The 15,566-nt window shown below is 50.3% G+C and overlaps 1 protein-coding gene across 1 annotated transcript; it reads right to left on the bottom strand.

Moving 5' to 3' along the window:
- Positions 1-547: 547 nt before the first annotated feature.
- Positions 548-15,211, bottom strand: DIO1 (iodothyronine deiodinase 1). The gene is made up of 4 exons (XM_032360927.1): positions 14,819-15,211; positions 7,201-7,344; positions 3,471-3,670; positions 548-1,343 (listed from the first exon to the last, which is right to left on the bottom strand). Exons 1-4 carry the CDS (start codon positions 15,138-15,140, stop codon positions 1,251-1,253), a joined length of 759 nt encoding a protein of 252 aa, XP_032216818.1. The 5' UTR covers positions 15,141-15,211; the 3' UTR covers positions 548-1,250.
- Positions 15,212-15,566: the final 355 nt, after the last annotated feature.

Consider the following 15,566-nt stretch of genomic DNA (forward strand, 5'->3'; position numbering starts at 1 on the left):
TAAAAAGAATAAAATAGGGGTACCTGGGTGGCCCAGTGGGTTGGGCCTCTGCCTTCGGCTCGGGTCATGATCTCGGGGTACTGGGATCAAGCCCTGCATCGGGCTCTCTGCTCGGCGGGGAGCCTGCTTCCCCCTCTCTCTCTGCCTGTTTCTCTGCCTACTTGTGATCTCTCTCTGTCAAATAAATAAATAAAATCTTAAAAAAAAAAGAAAGAATAAAATAGCAGCATTAATGGTGTTCACATTGTAGTAACAATAGCCAACCCAAGGAGAATGTGTTTTCTTGGTAGAAAAATGTCTCCCAAGTCCATTCTTTTATGTCGTGTTGTAAAGGTAGTTTGAGTCCAATGTAAAACATTCTTTAGCAGGAATTCACAAGACAAAGGGACATTTAATATGTAACCCACGGAGAAGGAATGTTCTTCCCACCAAATGAGGCGCTCCCAAGCATATGGTATTTTTGCCGATCAGATTACACTGGGCTATAATGCAAGATAAAACAGGCTGACACAAATTGGAAAAGAAAATGTAAGAATCACACCGAAGCCATCTCAAACGGCCTGAGATAGTTTAATCACTCTGTTTAGCTTGCTGCCTCTTAAAACATTTTCTTTCAAATCAAGTCACAGCTGTGTGTACTTTAGGCTGTGGCCGTCATAGACAAATATGAAAAGAAGCAGAGTTAAAACAGATGAATAGCAATGGCGATCCATTAGTCTGATGTAATCGAACACAAATGACCGTTAGGAGACTTGCAAAGACATCAGAGAAACCATTTCCAGTGTAAGCTTCTGCTTAAAAGAACAACGGCTTTCAATTCCTCATCTCTCTCTCTCTCTCTCTAAACAACCAGCATGCTCTCCCCGTGCTTGGTTCTAAAAGCCAATTTAGTGTCTGAGATGATCAAGTCCATAAATGGCAAACTGGGGAAAATGAGTCTGCCTCACATAAGGACCGCTGATTCTGACCGCTTGGTGTCAGAGTGGCTGGAGAGAGATGCCACGCCTCGGTAGGCTGCCCGTGGAGTGGGGCCTCTCTCACGTGGGGATGTCACACGATGAATGTGGTCTCTGTGGAGACAGCATTGGGGGGGGTATTTTAACATTCTGCTTACTTGCTGCTTTGTTTTCTGATTACAATTGTTTGGTTAGATGAGACCAGTCTGACCAGCAGGGGACATGAGTCCAGAGGTGAAAGCCACCTAGGCTGGGAGGAGACCCCAGAACTTGAGGAGCCCTCCTGTTGATCACCTAGCACTGGGGGATCTTTCCAGACTCGATGTGGAGCTTTTCCAGAACAGCACGAACTTCCTCTGGATGGTAGTTCCAAGGGCCCGATTTCCCCTGCAAGAGAAATGAACCAGTGTTCCCGGATTTCCAGCCTGCAGGAATCGGTGGGTCTGGAGCTGGGTTGAAAGGACAGGGCTGGTGATGGCTACGTGGGACTTGTCAGGATGGTGTCCTCCGTGGCAGAGACAACCCTCAGGTGGATGAGGTCACCAGAGAGAGGGTGTGGAGTGGTGCCAATATTTAATGGGCAGATTGGACCGAGAAGTATAAGGAAGACCGGAGGGGTGAAGTGAATACTTCCAAGAGGAGAGAGGGGTCTGTACAAATAATTATCTTCCGTAATTAGACCTTCAGACAGGCCTTATCTTCTCTACACCTCCCAGCAAGCACCACCCGTCCTAAATCAGACCCACCTCTGCCTCTCCAGTCCAATGCCCTAGTTCAGCCCTTTTCATCTCCTACTTGGACAGCCATCCTACCTCCTGACTTTTCCTAGTCCTCAATCCCTGCTCCTTCCAGTCCACACCTCACCCAGGAGCCAGTGATCTTTCTAAAATACAGATCCAGGGGCACCTGGGGTGCTCAGTCGGGATCCTGGGATCGAGCCCCACATTGGGCTCCATGCTCAGCAGGGAGTCTGCTTGGGCCTCTCTCCCTCTGCCCCTCCCCCCACTCACATGCGCACACTCTCTCTACTAAATAAATAAATCTTTAAAAAACTAAAATAAAAATAAAATAAGATCCAATCATGCCTCGATTCTGCTCAAAACTCGTCAGTGGCTCTCCTTTGTCCCAAGAGGCACGCTGAACTCCTTGGTCCAGAATGAGACTCCTGTCACCACTGGGGACATGGTGACAATTCTCCATTCACACCCTGCCATAACCTGCCTCTGTGCCTTTGCCCACCTTCTTCCCTGTATTTGCTATGCTTTTCACTCACCCCACTCACACGGCTGGCTTCCTGGCCTTGAGGCCCACGCAGTTGTCCCCACCTCTAAAGAGCCTACCCTTCCTCAGGGGTCAGGAAATTTCCAATCTGAGAGCCAAATCTGTCCTGATGCTTCACACTCATTGATGTCTCGTCTACACCGATTTTGTGCCACAGCAGCAGGATTGAATTGTTGTGACCGGAGATGATTTGGCCCACAAAGTCAAAAATATTTACAATCAGGCCCTTTTCAGAAAAGGTTTGCCGATCCCTGCTCTGGAGTCTCCTAGTACTGGGGACACCAGAGCACTCAAAGTAAGGGGTGGGCCATTCGCAATTCATTCCTGTGTTGCCAGTACTGGCTTGGAGCCTAGCCCTGCTGGCCTCCACCATGCCACCTTAGAGCCATGTCTCTGGGGAGGAGAAAGGAAGAAAGACCTGAATCCTTGTGCTGTGACCCTTGGCACCTCGGGAATTCATCTGCAAGTTGTTGCCCATTTCCCTGCGACAGTAGGGTCAGCTTGACCCGTGGGCAAGGAGCAGCCGTGTGGCTGGGCTTCAGAGGTCACGGTTTGAAATCCTTTCTGCAGCTATGAAACAGTTCCTGCCCTCTTAGGGGTGGCCAACGGTGCCCAAGTGGCCAGAGGCTATGCTTCTGTCCCCAACCCTGGCCAGGCTGGAAGCCCTAAGAGGGGCACAATCACCAGAAATCGAGCCGGGACTCGGCTCCTGCCTCGAATCCCTGCTTTAGCATCTCCAGCTGCTGCCTGTAGGGTTTGCTCTGCTCCCACTCCTACAACCCCTCCAGGTTCAGGCCTCAGAGATGAGTGGCTTCAGACCCTCCCACCCCTGGCTCACCCCATCCAAAGGACTTAGAATTGGAATCAGAGCCTAGTGAGGTGTGACCTTGGGCAAGTCAGTGTCCTTCTCTGAGCATTGTTTATGAAATGGAAACAACCTTCTCTTGTTCAACTCCAAACTAAGCTAGGGCTTGGCCAGTCTTCTGGGTTCGAAGGCAACAAGAGGCTGCAGCTCCAGCCCAAAAGCTAGGGACTTTTCTGTGCGTTATTTCACCTCCTGTGAGGTAAGGGTACCTCCCTTTTGCAGAAGAGGAAACTGAAACTCCACGAGAGGAGAGGAACTGGCGCTGGCCACATGGCTGGTACGTGGCCAGGAAGTGACATGAATGCAGGTCTGCCTGCTACAAAGCCCTTTCTGCCCATCCCCATGCTGGGCCCCATACCCCTGGTCACCTTGTAGAGGATCCTGCCCTCCCAGAGCACGTAGAGCCGCTCAGGCAGCGCTGCGTAGCGCTGGCTGCTCTGGTTCTCCATTGTGTCCACCACCACAGGGCACTGGGGGCTCCTGTCCAGCAGCAAGCGGGCGGCCCTCAGGCGGTCCTGGAGATTCCGGTGAGTCCTGATGTTCACGTTGTTCTTAAAAGCCCAGCCATCTGCAAAAGAAGAGATGGGGAGTGAGCCTAACTGGCAGGGCGCTATTTTCCGCCCATTAAAAACCCCCATCCCCACCACCTTTAACTGAGGGTCCCAGATAGAGGAGCCCTTAGCTCGATTGGGCCCAGTTTCCTACTATGAGTGAAGGCACGAGCTCACATAGGGAGTTACTGACTGATCCAGCACAGAAGCCCAGGACTCCTGACTCTCAGCTCTTCAGCATGGAAGAGTCGACTAGTCCCATGCTTCTTGAACTGGAATGTGTATTTGAACGGTTAAAGGCAGATTCTGATTCATCTGTCCAGGTTATCACTGAGGATCTAGCGGGCATCACCTGGGGTTTGTTGCTAATTCTTGGGCCCGAACCTAGACTGACAAGAAATGGGGCCCACCAATCTGTCTTAACAACCTTCCAGATGATTCTAACAACACACCGGAAGTCTACGAACTACTAGTCTAGACAATCTCCCTCTTCTAATTATTCTCCACCAGAATGATCTTTCCAAAGGGCCAATCTGACCTTGTCACTCTCCTGCTCCCTGTCATCCGCAGGGGAAATCCCAAGCTCCCCAGTGACCTGGCCTGTCTGCCTTGCACACCTCCAGCCTCTGTTCAGCCGATGGGTGAAACACCTGGGATTCCTTGACCCACCAGCCCCGAGCTGCCTCTTGCTTCCACCCTCTTCCTCACGGGGCTGTCTCCACCTACAGTGTGAGAACAGGAGCTTCTCTCTCCTGCGACTTCAGCCACTATGGCTGCCATTAGCTCTACAGACAGCTTCATGACAGCTTCATGCCCCTCAGGGTGAGCTCACAGCCAAGGACAACTGTCAGCCTGACAACCACCCTTCCTTTCAACCCCTAAGGAGTATTCCTACCTCTTGATCTTGCTACCCTATCACTCATCATCCAAAAATCTCTGACAGCATTACGAACACAAACTTTAATCAGATTTTCTTCTCTGCTTGAAAACCAATGACAGGACCAGCTCCTTAGCAAACATGTCACGATGCCGACCATCTCTCCCCACATGCTCTTCTAGTCACGGCCGCTGGTCCTTCCGCATCTCGCTGAAGCGACTTCCTCAAATGGGTCTGACCCCCTCTTCCCTGTGTCCTTACCATCTTTTCCATATTTGAGATCCTACCTGTCCTTTCAAGCCTCAGCTCTAACATGGGGCTCCTCAACGTTGCTACTGTTGACATTTGTGGCGGGTCCGCTATCCCGTGTGTTACAGGACATTGAGCAGCGTCTTTGGCCTCACTAAGCACCCCGCCCTCCCTTCAATTTGTTTTTGACAACCAAAAACATCTCAAAGCATTGCCAGATGTCCCCTGGGGGACATAAATCACCCTCCGTTCAGAACCACAGCTCTAAACCCCTCTCCTCCAGGAAGCCTTTCCTGACACACGCAGCTATGTGTTAGGGGGCAAGCTCTTGAAGCCTCTGTTAACTCTGTTTCCCCATCTGTAAAGGGATTAATAGGACCAGTGTTGCAGATGACTGTGAGGTAACTTGTTTAGAATTCCTAGTACTCGGCCTGTTTCACAGAAGCTGCTTTAAAAATATGGGTTTATCTTGCCTGACTCTCCCAAATAACAGACAGGTAGGAAAGAAGCCAGTTTTAATTCCATGCCACAAGTATTCTGTTACTTTGCTCTGGAGTTGCCCCAAATCAAACCCATTTAAGGCTGCTTGTTAATGTTGATTGGAAGGGGATTTTCAAATGGCCTCGTTGCCAAGGTGCCCTTCTGCCTTCTTACAAGAAGTGGTACTCATGTTAATGGGCTGAAAAAAATAACCATAAAGTGCCAGTGGCCTTGCCCTTCTACTTGCCCCGTTTCTGGGGAGCCTGGACCCAGTTAATGTGGTCATGGGATCCTTCGGAAGCCACGTGGCCTGTGCTTACAGTCATAGCTGCTTCCCAAGGTAAGGAAAGTTGGAAAAGTTTATCTTGGTGCTTCAACGTGCTCCGCTCAGAAAACTTCCTCCTAGAGAAGCCGGCTCTTGGGACAAATTCACATCAAGATACAGGTGCCTGGCCACGGTGTAAAGTAACTATCACCTGCCCCAAAACATTGGAACTTTGTAGATGACAACGCCAGCTTACCTTTGTGTCATGTTTAGGCAGTCAGTCTTGTGCAACTGTTAGCTTCACAAGGACCTCCTAGGGGAGGCTAAACTGGGATTCTGCCCCTCATCCTGCATCTGAGGACATGGAGGGCGGGAGAGGAACAGTGACTTGTTTCCCCAACCTTAACTGTGAGTTCCTGAGAGGCAGGAGCTGTGTGTGTCTTTTGTCTCAATATCCCCAGGCCCAGCACAAGTGCTCCTTAAATATTGTCAGATGAGTGACCCTGTGAGGTTGGTCTTGTCATCCCATGTCACTGTTGCAAAAGTGGGCATGGAAAGTGAGTGCCCCAAGGTCATGTGGTAGAGCTAGGACCCATAATCAGGTCTGAAACTCCGAAGTTCATGTCCTTCCCACCATGCCTCATGCCTCCGCATAACTTACCTGGAGAAACAGGAGGCATGTGGAAACCTGATTTGGGCCCCAGGCCCTGTGGGATCGGTGGACCATTTGGTAAAGTTCAACGGGCTTAGCCCACAAGCTGTAGGAGTTTCAGGGAGAGCTCTCCTGAATGGAACTCTCCAGCAAAGGAATAAGATGTCCCGTGAAGTAATGAAAATGTGTGACCACCTGTCAGGGATGAAGAAAGAATGCCTGTCCCGGATGAAAGCTAGCTTGGGGCAGTGGGTCTCCAGGTGTGGCCCCCAGACCAGCAGCATCAGCATCACCCGGAGCTTGTCAGAAATGTGAATTCTCAGGCCCCATCCCAGACTTCACTGATGAACTCTGGGATGGGGCGGTCCAGCAGTCTGTTTTAACAAGCCTTCCAGGTGCTTCTGACGCTCACTAATGCTTGGGAACCATCGACGGAGAGGAACCACAGTGTCCCTTTGAGTCTGGAGAGTCTTAGGAGGGGTCGCACATGTAGCTATGGAGTGGGCATTTCCCTTGTGACGTTTCAGGTCTAAATTCCTCCTACTAGCTCCTCCTCCTTGATTTCCACTAGACCTGTCCCTCTAGGGTGTTTTTTGTTTCGTTTATTTTATTTTATTTATTTGAGAGAAAGAGAAGGAGCAGGGGGGAGAGGCAGAGAGAGAGGGAAGAAGAGAGAGAGAGAGCAGAGAAAGAAGCAGACTTCTCAGTGAGCAGGAAGTCGGGCGCTGGACTCAATCGCAGGACCCCAAGATCATGACCTGAGCGGAAGCCAACCGACTGAGCCACCCCGGCGCCACCTCCAGTTTTTCTGCTCCGTGTGCTGGTGGAAAGCACAGACTGTGAAGTTACTAAGTAGTGGGTAATGGCAGCAGGCACTGAAAGAAGTAGGTACTCTGTGCAGAGCAGCTCATGCCCTCATTCCTCCTCCCCCACTCTCCCCAGCTGTGACCCTGGGCCTGGGGAAGTGAGGCAGGAAAGAGAAGGTAGGCAGAGGCAGAGGCAGAGGCGAGGAGAGTCTCAGTACCTGATGCGTGTGCTTCCTCGATGTAGATGATGAGGAAGTCTGCCATGGAGCAAAAGTCTTCAATAAGTCTCTTGAACTGGTCAAGTTTGAAAAGAAACGAAGGTCAGGTACAACTTCCAAAATTTAGCACCAGTGGCCTGTTGCCTGAAACAGGAATGGAATCATCAACAACCAGTCCTCTGCACACAGCCTTGGTTCGTCAGTACCATCTTCGCTCTGGATGCTCTCACTTCTGATACTTTCCTTTTCCCTCGAAGATGGAGCCAGGCCACAGTGAGGGGACAGATGCCTACAGAGCCTGACTTAGCAGAGGCTGGAGCCAGTTTACTCCTCTCCACAAGGAGGGGATTTTATCAGGGGGTCTCAGTGGACCACCTGCAGCTACTAGGTGGTAATTCAAATAGTGAGGGTCCCTCCCAGGCAGTTTATAAGGTAGGCACAGATCTGTCTTCTCAGGTGATGAGATTAGAATACCTCAAGGTAGGCCATTTTTCTCCTTGTTTACAGACTTGCTTCAGGTCACACAGCAGGTCAAGTGTGGAGTTAAAATTAGTACTCTGGCTTCTAGACGCTCAATTCAGAGTTCTTCTCATCCAAAGCCCCTGTTCCCTCATTCACAAATGGACATAATAATAATACTTACCTTATAGGATTGTTATAAGGATCATAGGTAGTACGGATAAGGGAGTACAGATAAGGCCTTAAAGTGGTGCTTGGCCCATAGTAGGTACTCAATAAATGTAGGCTGTTGTTATCAGCTATCTTGTCCCTGAGCTAGGAAGTGGAACAGGCAGCGAAGGGGATGCCACAAAGGGGAATGAGGGATAGGCCCAAGACTGGCTACCTGATTTGCTGGCTCAGTGCAAACTGAAAATGCTGCGCCCCTTGTTCAAAAGTGGAGTGCGTGGGGGAATTGCCGTTAAATATATGAAAATAAAAAGGTTTGCTTCTGTGGCCTCTCTCTTGCACTGGCATGGTATTTTCTAGGTACCATTTAATGTCAGACTCTCACAGACATAGGGATAGTCATAGGGCAAATGCGGTCCTTCATAGTCAGCCAGGAACCCTAAAACTTAGTGCATATGTGCCTGTGTGACTATGGTGACCGGCTACCAGCTTTCCTCTCCCTCCAGCCAGCGGGCCAATGCACGATGCCCCAGTCACCGTATCATGAGAAACTGAACTAGACATTTACACTCCCCACATGCCCACCACCCACAGGGTATCACAGCCGCCATTCGGGAATGCTTAGGCTCCTTGCTGGGGGAGGGGAGGAGGCAAGAGGCTTCTCCCACCACTTTCCCCCAGTCACCTGACACACTGCCCCATGGCACCGTTAGCCCAGGATGGAGATGGCCATTTCCATGCCCTGCCTTGAGAGGCTCCCGGAGGCACACACCCGACCACCCCAGCCTCTCCTGTGCCTGTGTCCAGGTCCTTTCTGGGGTGAGAAGGCGGTGGCAGTCACTGGGAAGGAGCGGGAAGGAGGCGGGACCAGCCCTGCTTCTGAGGGTGGAAGAGCGGACATGTCCCAGGGAGCAAGAAGGCCGGATCCCGCATGACCAGGGCTCCAAGTCCCTTGAAGTTTCCATTGTCCCATGAGGCTTCCCTTAAAAAATGTAAATTCCAAGACAAAATGGTTAAGGATTTCAAGATGGCTAATGCAGAGCATTAAACCCCAAGCACAGGGCCTTCCCCTGTGTGATTCATTGGTCCCACACCCATGAAACCAACCCTGGGCAGGAGCCTTCCACAACTGCCCCACCTTCGAGGGTGAGTAGCCCTTGGGAGCTGCCAGCATCCCGGGGGTCCCTGTGGCCAGAGCGGACACGGTGGAGGCCTCACTGAGGTGTGCTCTGTTAGAGCACAGCAGGTAGAGCATAGCAGGTCGTGCACTGTGACATGGCCCATAAGAGAGTTGTGTCGCCCAGGCTACTTGTTGCCCCGGGAGGGCAGAGCCCTCCCCCGACACGCTGGGGAGCGGTTCAGCAGAGAACAAGGCCAGCCTGGCTTTGCTTGCATGCAATTTCTTTTCTTTTCTTTTCTCTTTTTAAGATTTATTTATGTATTTGACAGAGAGAGCACAGGTAGGCAGAGGGGGAGGGAGAACTAGGTTCTCCTCTGAGCAGGGAACCTGATGCAGGGCTTGATCCCAGGACCCCGGGATCATGTCCTAAGCCAAAGGTGGACACTTAACCTACTGAGCCACCGTGGTGCCCCTGCCTGCATGCAATCTGAGGTCTATTCAGTGGCAAAAAAACAAGTAAACACATAAATGTGGTAATTCCAAATTGTGATAAGTGTTTCGAAAGAGTCCATAAAGGAGTGACCTACTTTAGACAGGTGGGTCAGAAAAGGCCTCTGAGGACATGCTATTTAACCTGAGAAATGAAGGACAGGAAAGAGCCAGCCATGGGCAAAGGGAGGAGGAGGGCATTCCAGGCAAAAGGACTCCATCCTGTACAAAGGCCCTGAGGCAGGACAGAGCTTGGTGAGTTCAAGGACCTGCAAGGCCACCATGACCAGAGCCAGGTCCCGGGGAGCGGGTGGAAGGTGGAAGGGGGAGGGCGGATCCCAAGAGGCAAGACTGAAGAAGCAGGTACGAGCAGGGGTGGGGGAGGGCAGGCTCTCCTACACCTTGGTGAGAAATCTGGATTTTATTCTGGGTACAGTGGGACCTCGTGGAGATATAAAGCAAGGATGGTAGATATTTATTGCATTTTTGGCTGCCTGGTTCCTAATCGTCCTTCCTAGGTGGACTTCCCTATTTTGTATGGTATTAATAGGAGCGTACACCTCTATGGAGGATGGAGGGGCCAGGTCTGTTCTTTGTCCCGGGCAGCCAAGGCATAAGTAAGCAGTGGCCCAGCTGGGTTGATTGGACCATCCCACAGAGATCTTTGGTCCTGAAGTCACTGAGACAGCAGAACTGGTCCGTGGCCCTGTGGCAGCACTCCTGTCTGGGTTGGGGGAGTCCTGGGGGCAGGCGTGTCAGTTCCCAAGGCAACCAGAGTGACAGCAGCATCCAGGCCTGACTTTTGATGCTAAAAGTCCAGGCCCAGCGCTCCAGGTGTGGTTAATTCTGGGGGTCTTGTAACACGTTCTTAATATGTTCTTGTGTGTGTGTGTATGTGTGTGTGAGATTAGGAAAGCCAGAGTACGTTTCTGTGACTTGCAGGCCAGACCCCTGACTCCCACGGTAGAGAGGTATAATGAAACGTGGTCAGATTTACACCCGAAGATCGCTCTGTGGGGAAAGGCCTGAGAATGGGAATGGAAGTGGAAGGATCCAGTCAGGGGGTGCCAGAGAAATGCGCGTGAGAGATAATGGGAGCCCAGGTTAGTGTGAGGGCCGCGGAGAAGGTGAAAGATGAAACTGACAGGACTTGCTGATGGAGGGGAACCGAGGGCATCTTAACTTTCTGATGGTGTATTTCGTTAGTTAGACCCTCACCTCATTGTGCAATGGGTTTGAAGAAGTTATATGTATAGTAAAATATTTTTTTAATTAAAAAAAAAATCATGCCCTTCTGGGAGGCACAGAACAAAAGGGAAAGATGGCAAACAAAGCAGTCTTAAGTCGCATGTATTCATTATAACTGAACTAATATTTGATTGAGTTTCCTGGTGGCCAAGTAAAGAGAGAAGCGATTGATTATAGAGTCTTCATTTTTCAGTACATAAGGAGAAATTTGGCCAAGGAGATACAAAGCTCTCCTTGTCCTTGGCTCATAGATTTTCTCTTAGGAGGCCCTAGGGGGCACTGAGTGGGCCCCAGTCCTTGTTGGGTGATTACACAAGTCCTTGCCCATGTGACAGGACTGCCCGGGCCTCATCAGGGTAGTCTCAGAGGTAAGTCAAGACTAAGTGGCCAGCCACTGGCCTCCAATGACCCCAGAGAGTCATGCTTTTGATAAGAACCCCAAGACTTAACGTCAGGACCAGTGCTAAATATTAGCTATCTGGAATTTTGTTTTTAACTGGAAAAAAAAATTCAACATCACTGATTAGGAAACTGGACGAGACAGAGCCATGTGTTTAATTATTTATAGTGTGGTTGGGTGCAGTGATCAGTATGGAGGGCAAAGTTTAAGCTTAGTTCCCTGCTTTCCTGATAGCAGAGAGGAAGGATGGGTGCAAGGGGGTGACGGGACGGAGGGATGACGGGACAGAGGACTGGCAGTCTGCCTGTGTGCACAGGCCACGGGGCAGAGGACACCATTTCAGACATTGGGCTAGCACTGTCAAGTCCATCTTGTCTGTAGAAATGGGGAAACAGCCCTGTAGCACCTGGACTTGAACTCACCATTATGACTGCCAGGTCAGGCTCTCTCTCTCTCTCTCTTTTTTTTAAAATTCTATTTATTTATTTGAGAGAGAAAGAGATCACAAGTAGGCAGAGAGGCAGGCAGAGAGAGAGGGAGAAGCAGGCTCCCTGCCGGGCAGAGAGCCCGATGCGGGGCTCAATTCCAGGACCCTGAGATCATGACCTCGGCCGAAGGCAGAGGCTTAATCCACTGAGCCACCCAGGTGCCCCAGGTCAGGCTCTCTTAACAGAGAAAGCCCATTTATCGTTAGTAGATGACCTCTCCTAAGTACACTTGGGGAGATTTTAGAAGATAATAAAGAGGGGCTGAAATAAATCCGGTTTCCTATTTACTCCCAAGTACCTAGAAAATAAATGGTCCAGACTTGCCTTCTACCACCACTCACCAGTTAAACTGTGTTTTGCTCTGGGAGCGTGTGTACCTCATGTGTGTACACCCAGGGGATAGGAGGGGGCTGGAAATTCCTCTGGACCTCTGTCATCTTATCCAACAACAACTCCACTACCGGAGAGCCAGAAGCTACAGGTTCTAGTTCAGGCTCTACAAACACTTGCCATACGACTGACTCTGAGCAAGTAATTTACCTCTCTGGGCCTTTGTATGTGAAAAATAAAAGAACTGCTTCAGATTACCTGTAGAGTCTTCTGGACCTTCTGCTTTTTGGCTGTAAAATGAGTTCAGATTTATACCCAAAGCATCAGAGTTTTTTAGTGGCTGGTGGGTTTCCAAAGCAGTTACTGGATTGCTTTCTATTAGGCATACCTGATCATTGTTAACACCCTGCTTGAAATCCTTCTAGAATTCACCAATACTGTCAAGTTGAAGTCTACCCTCTTCAATAAGACACACAAGATCCTTTAAACACTGGTCCCTGACGCCATGTCCAGCCTCAGTCTTCCCCAGCTTCATGCCCGCCACAGCCCCACTTCTGCCAAAACTGACCAATGGTCCTCCACAGCTCGGCCCTCTGTAGTTCCTCTCCTCTGCCCTGCTCTGTTCCCCACTGCCCTTTTCCCCACCCATCCCAAGGCTTCACTGTCTCTAGATAAGCAGCTCACCATCCTCTTCTCCAAGAAGCCTTCCTCTGCCTGCCTCCCTATCTCATCCCACTTCTTCCAGAACCCTCCAGTTCCCTCTCTCACTACACCATCTCCCCCTCCGGGCTATGAGATTTTCCAGGGCAGAGACCAATCATGCTGAGGTCTGTACCACCAGCATCTACTATTTCAGCACCATTCAGTACCATTATTTCTGGGTCCATATGCCAAAAACCAACTCTGTTTTATGGGTAGAGATTTCTTTTGTCTCTTGGTTTCCCTCTCTTTCCATTCTTCAGTCGCAATAGCAGGGAGCAGAGACCAATAGAACAGTCTTTAAAATGTAAACTGGTCCACAAAAGTGAACAGCTAAAAGAAGCAAGTACATTCTGGAAACTGCCATGAGGCAAGTTGGCTTTCACATAACTGGTCACTAGATGGATATTTGGCAAACTGGCCTGGTTCCAGCACAACGCTTGGCCCACAGGAGATACTCCATAAAAGTTCGTGGTTATTCTCATTGCTCTTATTATCAGGGGTCACTTAGTGGATATTGAATAGAAGGGAGGTCATTTGTGTACTGCAGTTGTAGAGTCAGGAGCAAAAAACTCTGCTCGAAACACTTTTCCCTTCCCAAGCTACAAAAATCTTTCTCGTTTTTCAAGGCCTCGTTCCAAACCCACTTCCTCCAGGAAACCTTCCAATCCCTGCAGGCAAAGTTTATACCTTTACAGCCTCCTCCATCTCACAGAACTGTGAGGATCTCTTTATGACATCAACCTATGAAGACAGATGAGTCTATGAAACCATAGACTCGTCGAGGGAAGGATGAAGTTCTTACCTAACTCTTAGCCCCTGGCATCTAGTTGGGGACTGGGCTCATGAATGTTTGCCAAGGTGCACTGGAAAGAATGAGATGAGGAAGTCTAGATTCTGGGTCTGACTTGGTCACTCCCTAGCTGTGTTACGTCTGCCTCTTAGTGCTCTCCATCTCCCTTCTAAAGTGAGAGGATTGGATTAGGCCAACGTTTCCCAAAGGTTGTTCTTTGGAACCTGGGCATTTCCTCAGGTGGAAAGTCAGGGGTTGTATGTTAGGAAAATCAGACAGTGTTTTCTCAGTTTTTTCAAGTTTTGTTTGTTTTTAAGCTTCAGGGCTTCTCAGACCTTTTTAAGTATGTGTGTGTTCTATGAATTTCCAGGAGGAGGGTAGGGTGTGCAGGGTTTCCCAAACTATTTCAGTCAGGAAACTCAGTGTGGTAAAGCTTATCCGTGGGCTTTGGCTTCCAAAGAACATGTTTGAAAACCACTAGATTTGCTTGCCTATTATAACTTGCCTCAGGAACCTTCTCTACTCAGTCTGCTGGGTCTAGTTCCTGGGAACTCAGAGATGAATGAGACACAGTTCTGTCATGAGGCTCCCCATCAGGTGGGAAGAAAACACTTGTGCTTGGCAGCCAGAGGCAGGGTGGAAAGACTCAGAGTCTGTGGAGAGGGGCAGATGCAGAGCCATGAGCCCAGGAGAGAGAGCGTGTGCCTAGCTGTAGGGATCTGAGAGGGCCTCACGGAAGGGGGACAGGAGAGCAGGCCCAGCTGGTGTGGGGTTTTGGACTGTTGGTGAGATACAGGAAGAGCCAACAACACCAGCAAGGCAGAGAAGGGAGAGTACGAGGGACGTGCCAGGCTCAAGGGTTCTTCCAGAGGCTAGGACTGAGGGGGAACCTGTAGGTGAGACTGGGAAGGGGAGCAGGAGTTGGCCTGGAAGGACCTTGAATACAAGGCTGGGCCTGGGCTTCATCCACGGGGGGGCTCTATGTGCCCAGAATGTGCAGGCCAGTGAGGGCGGGATACAGTAACCAAACACCCCCATGTGTAACTACCTACACGGTCAGACGTGATAAAGAAAAGTTGAGGACATTAAGTCTGGATGAGGGGCTGAGCTAGTCTGGGGGAGCCAGGGTTGGCTCATCGCAGGTAACGTCACCGAGCGGCAGTGTGAAGGGTGAGCAGGAGCCCACCAGGCAGAGCTGAAGAGCGTGTGGAAGGCGCTGAAGGCCAGTGTGTTTGGTTTGCGGGTTAAGGGCCTGGGAAGGTGAACAGAATCTAGAAGTCTCAGTTTCAGGAAGTGAGAAGAGGACAGGAAACCAAAAAAGAGAGCAGCTAGAGTAGGAGAATTCCGGACTTCCCAACCCACCTCCCCACCCACTTCTACACCCCCATTCCAAGCACATCTCAAGTTCGCAACCGTCTCCTCACCGTGCATGAAGTCCCAGATGTTGCATCTCTGTCCTGAGAGCTGGACTACGGGACAGTTGGGTGCCAGGCCCCCGGGCTCTGTCCTGTCCTCTAGTCGCTGCCATCGGACCTTCAGGACAAACCAGAAATACGGCATGCTGTAGACGGTCGGGGCCCAGTTGTCATAAGAAAAGTGGGGGTTCTTCTGGTTCATGGCCAAGATGTGTTGCTTGACTCTCTCTGGAAACAGTATCAGGCACAGTTTGCCCACGGCCACGTGCACCACCACTTGCAAGAGGACCCAGAACCTCTTCAGCCACAGCCCTGGCCTGGGCAGCCCCATCTCGGCACACCCAGAGCTGGCTCTGAGGCCGGTGGGCAGAGAGGACACAGCCAGGCGGTACTGGGCGGAGCTGAACAAAGGTGCAGGGTGGACGAAGCCAACCCGGGACAGCAGGAAGGTGCCAGGACAGAAGGTGTCTGCCTTCCTGTCAATGCAATGGAAAATTCCAAACCAAGTGCTCAAAGGTCTGTTCTAATTATTATCATTTCTGATCCTTCACCTTAACCTTTGAGAGATCCTTGGGCTGGGAGACTGCAGAACTTAAATCTTCCCTCTGATAAATTTTTAAAAACAAATACGTAAAAAGGTCACACTTAAAGGGACCCTGTGGTCCTTTAGAAAGGCTCTGTTGCAAGTAAGTTCTAATAGTAATGATTCTTTTAATAATATAAAGTGTTCCTTTACGAATGAAAGATGTTTCTTCCA

The sequence above is a fragment of the Mustela erminea genome, chromosome 10 (assembly GCF_009829155.1).
Source record: "Mustela erminea isolate mMusErm1 chromosome 10, mMusErm1.Pri, whole genome shotgun sequence".
Lineage (NCBI taxonomy): Eukaryota > Metazoa > Chordata > Mammalia > Carnivora > Mustelidae > Mustela > Mustela erminea.